General features: G+C 40.4%; 1 protein-coding gene and 1 non-coding gene across 2 annotated transcripts in view; both read left to right on the forward strand.

Moving 5' to 3' along the window:
* ADGB (androglobin) overlaps window positions 1-14,263 on the forward strand; it is a 118,382-nt gene that overhangs the window by 64,636 nt on the left and 39,483 nt on the right. The window contains exons 17-20 of the mRNA XM_032102143.1: window positions 114-246; window positions 1,728-1,842; window positions 3,299-3,466; window positions 10,717-10,855. Of these exons, the coding sequence (XP_031958034.1) occupies window positions 114-246; window positions 1,728-1,842; window positions 3,299-3,466; window positions 10,717-10,855 (555 nt within the window). The remainder of the gene's footprint in view (window positions 1-113; window positions 247-1,727; window positions 1,843-3,298; window positions 3,467-10,716; window positions 10,856-14,263) is intronic.
* Window positions 8,578-8,650, forward strand: TRNAK-CUU. Its single transcript has one exon. It is a non-coding gene; the product is annotated as a tRNA-Lys (tRNA).

Genomic DNA, 14,263 nt, shown 5'->3' on the forward strand with positions numbered 1-14,263 from the left:
TTAATAAGTGTCAAGTAGCTACAGATTCTGCATAGGTGTGTCTGAATGTGATTGTTATTCACCCTCCCCATATTGTGTGGGGTGTATTTTCTTGGGTTTTTTTCTTAATCTAGGTACTAAACAAGAATGTTCAATGGGTGTGCTGAGGGTTGAACGTTTCTCTTGGAAATCTGTGACTCCTGGGGAACTTGTGTTAAAGATGCGTACATCTGCAACCAAAGCTACTGTGATAAATCTTCCTGTTGGGTATGTATGAGGCTTCATTTCTGTCCTGACTCTTTAGCTAAGGCTTAAAATGATTGCTTACTTTACACAGTAACACAGTAAGAGTTTATTTCCTAAAACAAAAGTTTTTGGAGTATCAGACTAGTTGATAGGTAGGATTTGGTAAAACTGCCAAATTGCTGTGAATTTGCCGAAACTTTTATAAAGATTTTGAGTTCTTTACTCGTACTTAAGAGGATTTAACTAGAAAAATCACAGATTTGCTAAAAAAAAAAAAAAAATTTAAATTCTTACAAATTCCTACTTAGAAGTGTTTCTAACTAGAATGATTCAAAATGTTCCCTGGAGTAGCAAGAAAGATGTAAGAATTAGCATTTTAGTGGAACTGTAAAAGCATGATGATACCCTAGGAGGTTTCAATGCTTTTTCTGAAACAGGATTTATGAAACATGACAGGATAAATTCTAACATTATCCACGAAGTCTTGCATATCTTACTTCCCATTCACATACTGCTCAATATGATTTTTTTCTCTTTGCATGTAAAACTAAATATACAGTGTGGGGCATTGGCTGACAGAAATAGGTAAAAAGCAAGAGCGCTTGATATGTTATTTTCTGAAAATCCTTCTAGGGAAACCAGGAAAACAAAATCTTCATGTCTTGTCATAAGCATAACGTTCCTGACTAATTTACTGAGGCCTTCTACTTTTCCAAAAAGAGAAAATCACCAGTTTCATCTCAAAGAGATGAAACAAAATGTATTTTTAAAAGATTAAGTAAGATGTCAAATAAATAGGCATAGAAAGAAAATACCACAACACTAGCATGCTGAAATTAAATCAAAGATCTTTAATAGTGCTCTTTACTTGTTTTGGTTCAGACTAAAACTGGAATAGTTATATTTATAGACTGCATTCACATCTAGTTCTGCATTCACATCTAGTTCTGCATTCACGTGTATTTTCTTAGTGTAGCTTCTAAAAGTTGTCTCTCTGTACTGTAGGGAGGCCAAAAATGTGTATCTTTTTGCACCTGTGAATTTCAAAGCTAAGATATACCATCATCTCAAATTTATAAGCTTCCCACCTTTGATTCTCTCTACTCCAGTCAGAGACAGGAGGCTTTCAGTCAGATTTAATTTACAAAAGGTATGGGAGACAAATGGGCTTGTTGACCACTTCCCCATTTTATTCCAAAAGAGAAATCTCTTGGTAAGCATGGAAGGCATTCTCTTCCCACTGTCTGTTAGTGGCTAAGGGGCATTTAAATTTCTGTTGAAAGAAGATGGAATTAAAAAATGCCAGTGTGTGTGTGGGGCATTAACTCTCCTTTCTTACTCTCTCTGCTGAATCTCTGGTTAACACTTTGAAGCTGTGGCCTGGATAAGCTTCTCCAGCTAAATGCAATTCTGACAATGATACTACCAAATGTATGGAAAGAAAACTTAAGAATTGCTGGAATTAAAAAAAAAAGTTGGTTGGTTTGTTTTCTTCCTTATAGGCGACACATACTGCTCTTCACAGTAAATTGTCCCATAGGGCACCACATTCATCTGTGTACCATGGTGCCATGTGTCTTTGGAGAAGAGGATACTGTGATGCCAGCTCTTCAGAAGGTATGCATAATGACTAAGCAAACATTGGTATAACAGTTTTTTAAAATATTAATTAAAGTGAAGTAGTATCCGATTTCCATTTAGAGTTATTATACTCAATGGTATAGTATTAATTTTAGTTTGAAATTGATAAGGGCATTAAAGATACATGTTTTACAGCACAACAGGTACTGGGTGCATATTGCAAAAGTTATCTTACATAAATACATAAATTAGCACTGGGTAGTATTGTGGTTTACATAGAAGAGCAGCATAAAATATCAAAAATACTCTTGTTGAAATACATAAGTCAGAGTAGCACATAACTCACTTTTTGAAGCATGTCATAAAATACATGTATAAATATTAATTAATATTAAAAAATACCTGCCTATTAAATAAATTCTCACATCAGTAAAGTATGTTTTGTCCCACAAGATCGAATATTACTCACCAGGTCCCAGAGCAGCTTTTATATCTAAAATGAGCAATTTAATCAAACAACTTTTCATAGCTGAGATAAGAGGCCCAGAGGAGAAATTACTACAGCTTTTGTTCTTCATTGTCCATAATCCAGAGAGATAGCACTCTCATCCATATTTTCAAGGTTTCGTTAGCAAGCAGTAGGCTCAAATATTTGTTGAGGTCCCTGAGGGGAGGAAATATAGTTTCTAGAGAAAATTCGTGCAAAAATGTTTTAAAAGGTGAGTGTAACAGCAAATTTACATAGCAGTGTAGATTCTAGGTCCTAATAACAGAGCACTAGAACAGCTTGTGCAAATTTATCACAATTTATTGTAGTAAAGAAGTTTAAATATAAGAAATTGGGGCATTAAAAATATCTTGTGACTGTACTATCCGCTTGCCTTCAATTTTTGGATGAAAAGCTATTTATCATCAAGAAAATAAAGCAGAATTTTATCCTTGGGTCTTCTTCGCACTTCTTTTTGAAGACAGAAATTTCTCTGCAGACTTTCATTTTCAGGAAAGTGTCCATATTCTTGCACAGAAATCCTGATGAAGATTAACGATGCTTTAGGCAGCATGTACTTGATCATTGTTTTCAGCAGGATACAAATACTAATTTGTCCTTTTATAACAGAAGATGCTGAGCCCTACAGCTGACAGTCTTATTATCACTGCAGTACAAAGTCTCTATACGGATCTTACTTTTGATTAAATTTCTTCGGACTAGTAATACGGGAATAAATTTCCTAGGACTAATAATATGGGAATAAATAATGAATAGATATGGTGCCTGTTATTTATTTCACTAGCTAAAATCAGTGAGAAATTTATATGCTTTTGAATATCAGAGATGTAATTGATTTTACAGTTTATAATAACAACTGCATGAATTCAGGAAATTTTTTTACTTCATCACAGAAAGAAGGCTTGTATTCTGTCATAGTCCAGAAAGAAAAGAAAATCTTAAAGCAATCTTTCTAACGATGGTTGGTTTATTGTCTCCCCCCAGGAGAGCTCTCGATTTATGGAACAGGCTACAGCTATCCTGAAAGCTGTTGGAAATGTGATAAATAATTTCAGCAGTAAGGATGAACTTCCTAAAGCCTTGAAGGAATTGGAAGTAGCTCATTGTCCTCCTGGCCTCCATGGTACTAAAATGGCTGAAGAAAATGTCAAGGTGAACAAACAATTTTAATGAATGCCTATCTAAAAGCTACAGAAGCTGGACAACTGCTTAACATTCTCATTACTCTGTTCAAAACAATGCCTGTGCATTTAATAAGGACCACCTGCATGCTCTGAATGTGGCCTTCGTTATAAAGTGTAAGCCCAAATGGCATAACTTGCAACTGTATGATAATTACCTTCTTTTAATAAGAAAAATTTCAATGTGCACAGAGTAGCACATTCTAAATTGAGTCTATTCTTGTCAATCTAGTTTAGCATACTTTGGGGAAGAAAGCATGAGCTGTTTTTATATTACAACTTCCTTTTGAATTTAAAACATACTACCTGAAATGCAGAAAAGTCTAATGGCTCCTTTCTGTGCCTAATGTTGATGGAACAGGAAAACATTATTACAGCTTATATTTATGAAGGCAGTAATGAGTTCTTTCATTCACAGTATTTTTAGTTGGTTTTCTTTGTTTCTTGAAACTGCAGCATTCTTACTTAACTTTTCTGCTCTGTATGTATGATAAATTAAAGGTACATGATGAAAACATTACACTTTTCTGTAGATCTCTATGCTATAGTGTTCCGGTTTGGCCAAATTTAGAAATATATATATACTCTGAGAGAAGGCACAACCACCCCTCCCCCCACCAGGTTCGGGAAAAAAATAAATTTTCCTCGAAGGAAAGTGAAGAAGATAAAACTATTTATTTAACAAGCACACGGGAAAGGAAAATAATGTTAAATGGTAAAATCTTTCGCTGTAGAGGAAAAACCTGAGAAAGTGTTCGAGTCCTCCCTTTGGTCTCCTCGGAGCTGGGGCTTGGGCCGGGGCCAGGCCCTCTGTGCCCGGTGAAAAGTCCTCCCGATGTGCTCTGATGTTACAGCAATCAGGCAGTCCAGTAGAAAAGGGAGAAAATCCGAAATTCCAGAGAAGGAAAAGTTCAGCTCTCAGCCTCTCTCCAGAGAACAAGGAACTGCAAAAAAACTGGCCAAAAGCTGACTGGAAAAGCTGCCAGCCGGGTGCTTCCTCGCTCCCCCCTGCCCCAGCTGAAAAAAAAAACCTGCTATCTTTATGTGACCTTGAACAAGTTTCAAACTGCTTTGAGAAAGTTTTGCTCAGTTTTTTCTTCCCCCTCTCAGGCTCAGTTCAGAGGCATAGAAAGGCCAATAATTAATTTCTGGGCATAGGCAGCGATATGGGATACACATCATAAGGTCACCCCAAGACATTCCACCCCTTATCCCATATTGTTGGCTCAATGTCCAAACTAAGATATTCTAATTCTCCACACACATTAATACATATGTAAATATATATATGCAGCTATGTATAAACAGTGACAGTGACAATCAGCAAGCAGGGGTATACTGGCATTTCACACTACAGGTGGTTTTCACACAACAATCAGATCTCCCTGTGGTACACAACGTGTTGTTCCATCTTTCTGCATTACCCACCATGTGCAACCAGGTCCCTGAGCAAAGACAACCCCACGGATGGGTTTGTCTGTACTCGAGGCAGAATTAATCCAAACAGTCTTTCCTAACAGACCTCTGACATGCACTACTGGGACCTTATCTCCATCTACTGTATGCAGGGATTCAGACTGGGCTGGACCAGCTCTATTGGTGGAACCTCGGGTGTTAACTAACCAGGTGGCCTTTGCTAGATTCTGTTCCCAATTTTTGAAAGTTCCCCCACCCAGTGCCTTCAAAGTGGTTTTCAACAATCCATTGCACCGTTCCACTTTGCCTGCAGCTGGTGCATGGTAAGGGATGTGGTACACCCACTCAATGCCATGTTCTCTAGCCCAGGTATTAATAAGGCTATTCTTAAAATGAGTCCCATTGTCAGACTCGATTCTCTCAGGGGTGCCATGCCTCCAAAGGACTTGCTTTTCAAGGCCCAGGATGGTGTTCCGGGCAGTAGCGTGAGGCACAGGGTAGGTCTCCAGCCATCCAGTGGTGGCTTCTACCATTGTGAGCACATAGCGCTTGCCTTGGCGGGTTTGAGGCAGTGTGATGTAATCAATCTGCCAGGCCTCCCCATACTTGTATTTGGACCATCGCCCACCGTACCACAGGGGCTTCACCCGCTTGGCCTGCTTGATCGCAGCGCATGTCTCACAGTCATGGATAACCTGGGAGATACTGTCCATGGTTAGATCCACCCCTCGGTCTCGTGCCCACTTATAGGTGGCATCTCTGCCCTGATGGCCTGAGGCATCATGGGCCCATCGAGCTAGGAACAACTCTCCCTTGTGTTTCCAGTCCAAGTCTACCTGTGACACTTCTATCTTTGCAGCCTGATCTACCTGCTTGTTGTTTTGGTGTTCCTCATTAGCCCTGCTCTTGGGGACGTGAGCATCTACATGGCGGACTCTCACAACCAGCTTTCTTACTCGGGCAGCGATGTTTTTCCACTCTGCAGCAGCCCAGATTGGTTTTCCCCTACGCTGCCAATTAGCTTTTTCCCACTTTTCCAGCCATCCCCACAGAGCATTGGCTACCATCCATGAATCAGTGTAGAGGTAGAGCTTTGGCCACTTCTCCCTTTCAGCAATGTCCAGGGCTAGTTGAACAGCTTTGAGTTCAGCGAGTTGGCTTGATCCACCTTCTCCTTCAGTAGCTTCTGCAACCCGTCGTGTGGGGCTCCATACGGCTGCTTTCCACTTTCGTTTCATCCCTACGATGCGACAAGAACCATCGGTGAAAAGAGCGTAGCGTGTGTCTTCTGATGGCAGTTGGTTGTACGGTGGAGCTTCTTCAGCGCGTGTCACTTGTTCTTCATCAGCAAGACCAAAGTTTTCACCTTCAGGCCAGTTGGTAATTATTTCCAAAATCCCAGGGCGATTCAGTTTTCCGATTCGGGCGCGCTGTGTGATGAGAGCAATCCATTTGCTCCATGTGGCATTGGTGGCATGGTGGGTAGAGGGAACCTCTGCTTTGAACATCCACCCCAGCACCGGTAGTCGGGGTGCCAGGAGGAGTTGTGCCTCAGTGCCAATTACCTCTGAGACAGCTTGGATTCCTTCATAGGCTGCCAAGATCTCCTTTTCTGTTGGGGTGTAGTTGGCCTCAGACCCTCTGTAGCTTCGGCTCCAGAATCCCAGTGGTCGACCTCGAGTCTCACCAGGCACCTTCTGCCAGAGGCTCCAGGACAGGCCATGGCTTCCGGCTGCAGAATAGAGCACGTTCTTCACTTCGGGTCCTGTCCTAACTGGGCCAAGGGCTACCGCATGAGCGATTTCCTGCTTGATTTGGGCAAAAGCTTGTTGCTGTTCAGGGCCCCAGTGGAAATCGTTCTTCTTGCGGGTAACCAGGTAAAGAGGACTCACAATCTGGCTGTACTCGGGAATGTGCATCCTCCAGAAACCTATAGCGCCTAGGAAAGCTTGTGTTTCCTTCTTGTTGGTTGGTGGAGACATTACTGTGATCTTATTGATGACCTCAGTGGGAATCTGACGCCGTCCATCTTGCCACTTCACTCCTAGGAACTGGATCTCTCGGGCAGGTCCCTTGACTTTGCTCTTCTTAATGGCGAAACCAGCTTCCAGGAGAATCCGGATAACTTCCTCTCCTTTCTCAAACACTTCTGTTGCAGTGTTCCCCCACACAATGATGTCATCAATGTACTGCAAATGTTCTGGAGCCTCACCCTTTTCCAGTGCAGTCTGGATCAGTCCATGGCAGATGGTGGGACTGTGCTTCCACCCCTGAGGCAGTCGGTTCCAGGTGTACTGCACGCCCCTCCAGGTGAAGGCAAACTGAGGCCTGCACTCTGCTGCCAGAGGAATGGAGAAAAATGCATTGGCAATGTCAATAGTGGCATACCACTTCGCTGCTTTGGACTCCAGCTCATACTGGAGCTCCAACATGTCCGGCACAGCAGCGCTCAGCGGTGGAGTCACTTCATTCAGGGCACGATAGTCCACAGTCAATCTCCATTCTCCTTCCGATTTGCGCACAGGCCAGATGGGGCTGTTGAAGGGTGAGTGGGTCTTGCTGACCACCCCTTGGGTCTCCAGCTCACGGATCATCTTGTGGATGGGAATCACAGCATCTCGAGTTGTCCGGTACTGTCGGCGATGCACTGTCGAGGTAGCAATTGGTACTCTTTGTTCTTCCACCTTCAGAAGGCCGACTGCAGACGGGTTCTCTGATAGCCCAGGCAAAGTGTTCAATTGCTTAATGCCCTCTGTCTCCACAGCAGCTATTCCAAAAGCCCACCTGAGTCCCTTTGGGTCTCTAAAATACCCGTTCCGGAGGAAGTCTATGCCCAAAATGCACGGGGCCTCTGGGCCAGTCACAATGAGATGTCTCTTCCACTCATTTCCAGTCAGGCTCACCTCAGCTTCCACCAAGGTCAAATTTTGTGATCCACCTGTTACACCAGAAATAGAAACAGATTCTACCCCCACATGCTGCGATGGAATTATTGTACACTGCGCACCAGTGTCAACCAAGGCATCATATTTTTGTGGTTCTGATGTACCAGGCCAACGAATCCACACAGTCCAAAAAACACGGTTTTCCCTGACCTCTACCTGGCTAGAGGCAGGGCCCCTCTATGCCTGGTTATCCTTCTTTCCCTGGGCCTGTATCTTAGAAGTTCCTTCATGGGAATTGGACATGCCGTCGTCTTTTCCATCATTTCCGGCAATTTGGCTACAGGCAACTGGAGCTACTTCCTTTTTGGTAGATCCTCCTTTCTGAGACTTGCGCTCCTTCAATTCACTCACTCGTGCTGCCAGAGCAGAAGTGGGTTGTCCACCCCACTTCCTCATGTTTTCCCCACTGTCACACAGGAAATTCCACAGCTCACTTCGTGGGATGTACCTTCTCTCTGGGGAACGTCCGCGGAGAAGGCACTCTTTAATCTCCTGGTGATTCCTTTCCATCTTATCTTCCAATTTCTGCATACGTGTTTCCACAGCTGCAATTCTTGCATGTGTTGGGCCATGCACAGAGTCTGCATATGCTCGGAGCTTCACTGCCATATCTTTCACAGTCTCATTTGCACCGTAGTCTGGTTTCATTATTGCTAAAGCAGAAGCGTATTCTGGTGGCCCAAGCTGTATGAGTTTTCGCCACATGTATGGAATAACTCTGGCCCGGCTAGCTCAGTCGGTAGAGCATGAGACTCTTAATCCCAGGGTCGTGGGTTCGAGCCCCACGTTGGGCGCCACTAAATTTGTTCCGGTTTGGCCAAATTTAGAAATATATATATACTCTGAGAGAAGGCACAACCACCCCTCCCCCCACCAGGTTCGGGAAAAAAATAAATTTTCCTCGAAGGAAAGTGAAGAAGATAAAACTATTTATTTAACAAGCACACGGGAAAGGAAAATAATGTTAAATGGTAAAATCTTTCGCTGTAGAGGAAAAACCTGAGAAAGTGTTCGAGTCCTCCCTTTGGTCTCCTCGGAGCTGGGGCTTGGGCCGGGGCCAGGCCCTCTGTGCCCGGTGAAAAGTCCTCCCGATGTGCTCTGATGTTACAGCAATCAGGCAGTCCAGTAGAAAAGGGAGAAAATCCGAAATTCCAGAGAAGGAAAAGTTCAGCTCTCAGCCTCTCTCCAGAGAACAAGGAACTGCAAAAAAACTGGCCAAAAGCTGACTGGAAAAGCTGCCAGCCGGGTGCTTCCTCGCTCCCCCCTGCCCCAGCTGAAAAAAAAAAACCTGCTATCTTTATGTGACCTTGAACAAGTTTCAAACTGCTTTGAGAAAGTTTTGCTCAGTTTTTTCTTCCCCCTCTCAGGCTCAGTTCAGAGGCATAGAAAGGCCAATAATTAATTTCTGGGCATAGGCAGCGATATGGGATACACATCATAAGGTCACCCCAATTTCCAATATTGTAAAAAGATGGGAACAAAAAATTTTTTATAGAAACACTAATTTTTTATGTGTATGCAAATGTTGATAATATTGCTATAATTTGATTTTTCTACAGTCAGTAGCTTATATATTCCAGATTCATTTATTTTCATCAAAGTACTAGAAAGCTCACACAGTTTAGGCTGTATAGTTTAGAAGACTGAATAGAAGAAAGGGTTTAATATTTTTATAATCACTGCTATTAAAAATTAGAACACCTAAGGTAGCAGTTTTAAAGATGGGCTTGACACCAGGCTCAAATTCAGCAAAATAAAAAAATTAAAAGAGAATGATTACAGGTGCATCACTCATAAAAGAGGTAATTTTCATGCCAAGTCCACCAGGGAAAAAAAAATTGGTTTGAACTCAGGAATGGAATATACAAATTTTAAATGCATATGCTCGTATGAAATATGTGCAAAACTTAGAGACCTTAAGAAAAATTCAGGAGTCATAAACACAGATATCTCTTCATCTCTCCCCCTCTAAGAAAACCAATGTTTAGCTGAAAAAGAATAAAAAGACAGAAATTGGATAAATGAAAGGCACTGAGCTGACAGTGATTCAAGAATGAAAATATGGAAATTATCTGTCTTTAATACAAACAGAGAAAATATATTCTGAGTGCAAGAAAGAATCTACTATATTCTTTCTTCCCTAGTCTTACAAATTTAAAAATAAAGGATGTGTTTATTAGTATTAAAATACACAAGTTGTTTCCAGAAAGCAGAAAAGTATGAAACTAAGGACAATGAAAGAGAAAAATCATGTCTTTTCCAGTAAGTTGTTACTATGTTCTTCAAGTCAGATTATGAAACAAATTCTGAAAAACACTCTAAAATTCCCATCTACTAGGAGTGGGGGAGGAAGAGACTGGATTTCTGATCTTTAAAGAGCATCAATATGTCAAAGAAAAGAAATAGTGCCAAATCTTCCCATGATGTGGCACCTCCTAATCTAGAAAGCATTCCCGTTCGGTTATCAGTCTCTGTTCTCCAACCTTGGGTTTAGAAGTCCCATTGTCATGAGAGCAATTATAATATGTTCTTCTGTCTTCTGGTATGAGGCCATCAACCCCCTATGCATAAACTAGTAGGATGTTTTTGGGTGATAAACACACTGTAGAATAAGTAATATTTTCTTATTTTTATAAGCCAGACATGAAACAGGTTTTCTCTTGATTGTTGTCTTGAAGCATTGTAGTCCTGCAGTTGGGATTAATTTTCAGATACAGTATTTGTTAGAGGAAGTTAAATACTTCATTTATACATCATAACAGAAGAGGGGAACAGTTTTTGAAACAATAATGAGAAGCAGTATAAATCAGTCTTTAGAAATGAATCATTCTTTTAATGCTTTTCCTCTTTCTGATTTTAGGTTTTCAATAATGCATTTTGGTATTTGATCAAATCTGTATTAGACAAGAAGGATCTTTGCAGATATAAATTTGCCTTCAGATCCTTCACTTTGGATTTTAAAGACACTGATATTTCTGGGGACGACACTGTGTTTTCAGGTAACGTATTGATATTGCTAATCACTTCAAACATATCTGCCCACCCTTATTTTCAGGGAAGTCAGCTCTTCTCTGTTCTTGTTTGTTCTTGCTTAAGTAGGCACAGTTAATTTTTAAGCCTAGGACTTTTACTGCTGACAGCACATCTGAGGCTCGTCTCAGAATAGAAATGATCCTTTTCCTTGTTCTGGAAAGTATGTTTACCCTTTGTTAATTTATAAGACTGCCCTTTGTCTTCCTTGAGTTGCATTCGTCAGTATTGACAAACATTAACAAACATCTCCATTTTTTTACCTGATGTACTGCAGCTCCTCACTTTTGTTCATATTATCAGCTGAAAAGACCTTAAATGCATATATTGTTCACAAAATGAGAGTGAATGAAGACTCAAGTTAATACCTTCATTGAAAGTTCAACTATTTCTTAGTGATGGGTTGAGAGGTTTTTGTTTGGTTGCAGTGGGGAGGGGTATTTTAATTTTTTTTGTCCTGCTCGCTTGGTTGGTTGCTTGTTTCTTAAGTTTGCTGTTCGTGAAATTATTGTATTGCCTGGCTAATGTAGCATGGAACCAGCTACAGCACCATCTGCCTCTTCTCCAGCCTGTTGTTAGGGTGTCCTGTGTACCTGAACATAATCTGAGAGGAGCCATTGGAAAGCCAACATATTTATGAAAAGCAGGGATAATTCTCTTCCCTCTGTTTCTTTGCTTCATTTTTTATGCAGGCTGGAGGCATACGCGGTTACAGTTAAGTTTGCCTGGCAACCAAATATATGGCTCTTCTCCTTTTTAGGACCTATTTTTCAGTCTCTGTAACTTTTTAATCTATTAATATTAGCATTTAATTTATTAACAAAAGCCTTATGTATATGGTTTCACATCACAACAGAAAAATTATTTATCTGATTGGTGGGAAGAGACATGATCACCATTTGAAGGCTTTTTATGGGGACTTAGCTTTTCCTCTGTCTATTGTGAACTTACAGAATATAAAGTGTTTCTACTTGGTCAAACAAAATGGTACCAACTTCCTTTTGATTAGTCAGTTTATTATGGAAAATTAGTATAAAAAACTAAATTAAAATTTATACAAATATCTTTACTGACTACTGACACAATGTTGTAATACTTCTCTCCTTTAAAGAAAGCACTTATAAGTATGAATGCTTGTCTCTCTTTACTGGGAACTTTCCTCTGAATCTCCTCTCTTCTGAAGGTTATTCTCCTGTGAGACATCAGGTATTTTTCAGAGAATTGCATCCCATGACAAGAGTATATTACAAGGGTCAGCATATTGACATTTATCACACCACTTGAAGTAAACAACACCTGTCACATTTTTAAAGATAACTGTGCTACTGATTTCTGTATTCAAAAAAAAACCTTAAACACTTGTCAGCAATAGAAGACATTTTTAAAATAGATTTGAATAATTAGCACAGTTGACAGGTTGTAGCAAAGATCTCATATAAATTACTAAAGTATGAGATCCACTGTGACAGAATATTTTTTAGGAGTTGGGCAGTGAATCAAAAAAGTGGGATAAATATATGGAGAAAGTTCTGTTTCAGTTTTGTTTCCTCCAGTGTCCAAGATATCCTTTAAAATTATTTTCTTTTCTAGAATTAAATTGCAAGAGATCCCTTTGGGACCAGAAAGGTAATTGTTTCCCTTTGGGTTTATTGACACTGGACATTTTTTGACCTTTCTTGACTTTTTGCCCTGCTTAATAAATGTTGCTTTGGAGTAAATGCATGCTTTTGTCCAGGCTCCATCCAGAACCCTAAAGAAATAAAGCATAAACCAAGTGAAATGTCAAGGAAAGACAGGTAGATAGCAGGAAAAACCAGTTGAAAACTGCACTGTAGAAAGGCCTAGAAGGATTGGCATCAGCTTATTGCCCTGGCCCACGTTAGTACTGCTGCATTGTCAGGTTAGTTGCTCAAGTCTTGTCACAACTTGAGGTAGTTACTCTTTGGAACCTAATAGACACCAGTGTAAACTACCATAACAGATGACTGAAATATTTTTGTCATCTGTGTCTGCAAATATATCAGGTTAAATGTGAGCTTTTTTTGAAAGATCACCTCCATTTTATGTTGGCATATTCATTTTCCACTGTGTGCTGTATTAATCTCAGGGTTTACCAAGGGCAAGGATATTATGATTCACAGCAGTTAGTGGTCATGCCTGGTAAGGTTTCTGAGAAGCCACCCTGAAAATGGTCTAGTCATATTTATTTGTCTGCCAAGTATCCATCCCCATGGAGCAAATAGCAGAAGAGGCACAAGAAGCAAGTGGAAGATCATGCCATGTGAACGTACGAAAAAAAGATGGAAGTGTCTGAAGCTGAGTGCTTCACCATGGCATGGCTCTTCCTGTTGTATTCTGGAAAGAGAGTGAATAAAGGGGCCCTGCAGAACTTTGGGCAGTCATGAGGTGCTGAATTTACAGAGGTATGTGATGCTTCCTGGGAAAGGAAGCGCATATCAGGATGATGTTACACAAGAGACAGTGTTGGCAATTCAGTACTGCCTGCCTGCTCTCTGTTGCACATGTTCTTTGTTTACCTTGTCCTGGTTTCATTGGGCCCAGTAGTGAGCCAGTGGTCTGTGGCACTGATTTTCAGGAGTCTCAAACACTTGAGAGTCATTTAGACACATTTCAAGGGCTACATTTCTTTCTCATGGATAAATTCCAACTTTGAAGTTGGAAGTGAAGTGCTCTGTGCGTACCATTCTCTTAAAACCTTCTGGTCTGAATTTTTATCTAGAAGTCGAGCTGTTCTCTATAAACTTATCTGTGAAACTGTATTTGAGAAGTCCTGCTCCCGCTCAGTTCTTTTTCAGAACAAGCTTCTCTCTCCTCCAGAAGCATAGGTTCAGATGAGTGATTATACAGTTGTGTTGTGTGACTGAAAAGAGAATTCTTAACATTTGTTTCTTCTTGCACTTTGGATTTGAACTTGAGTTCCCCTAAGAGGTGAGGGGAAGTTGGACATTATTTGGTTGAATATGTGAAGTGCCTCTTGAGTACATGCAAAATACTCCTTTTTCAAAAAAATCATTGTTACATTGCCTCCAAGAAAACTGCAGTGATTTTATGGTGAACAAAGTCTTGCTAGGCTGCTTTGAAAGCTTCAGTTTTATTATTAGCAGGGTGTTTTCTGATTAACAGCTGAGGCGTGTCAGAGATTTTTGACAAATCTGTGTTCAATCATAATGTCAAATTTGAAACATGCACTAGTTCAATATTGATTGATTTAAAGCATTCTCTAGTTCAATAATGATTGATCCAAAGCATTTCAGAGTACACATTTCTCTGCTTATAAGAAAAAATAGTAAGAAAGGTTAAGTAAAAAAAAACCTTTGAAGAAAATATTGCAAAGAAAAATATTTTTGTTCCTATGA

Source organism: Corvus moneduloides, chromosome 3, assembly GCF_009650955.1.
Source record: "Corvus moneduloides isolate bCorMon1 chromosome 3, bCorMon1.pri, whole genome shotgun sequence".
Lineage (NCBI taxonomy): Eukaryota > Metazoa > Chordata > Aves > Passeriformes > Corvidae > Corvus > Corvus moneduloides.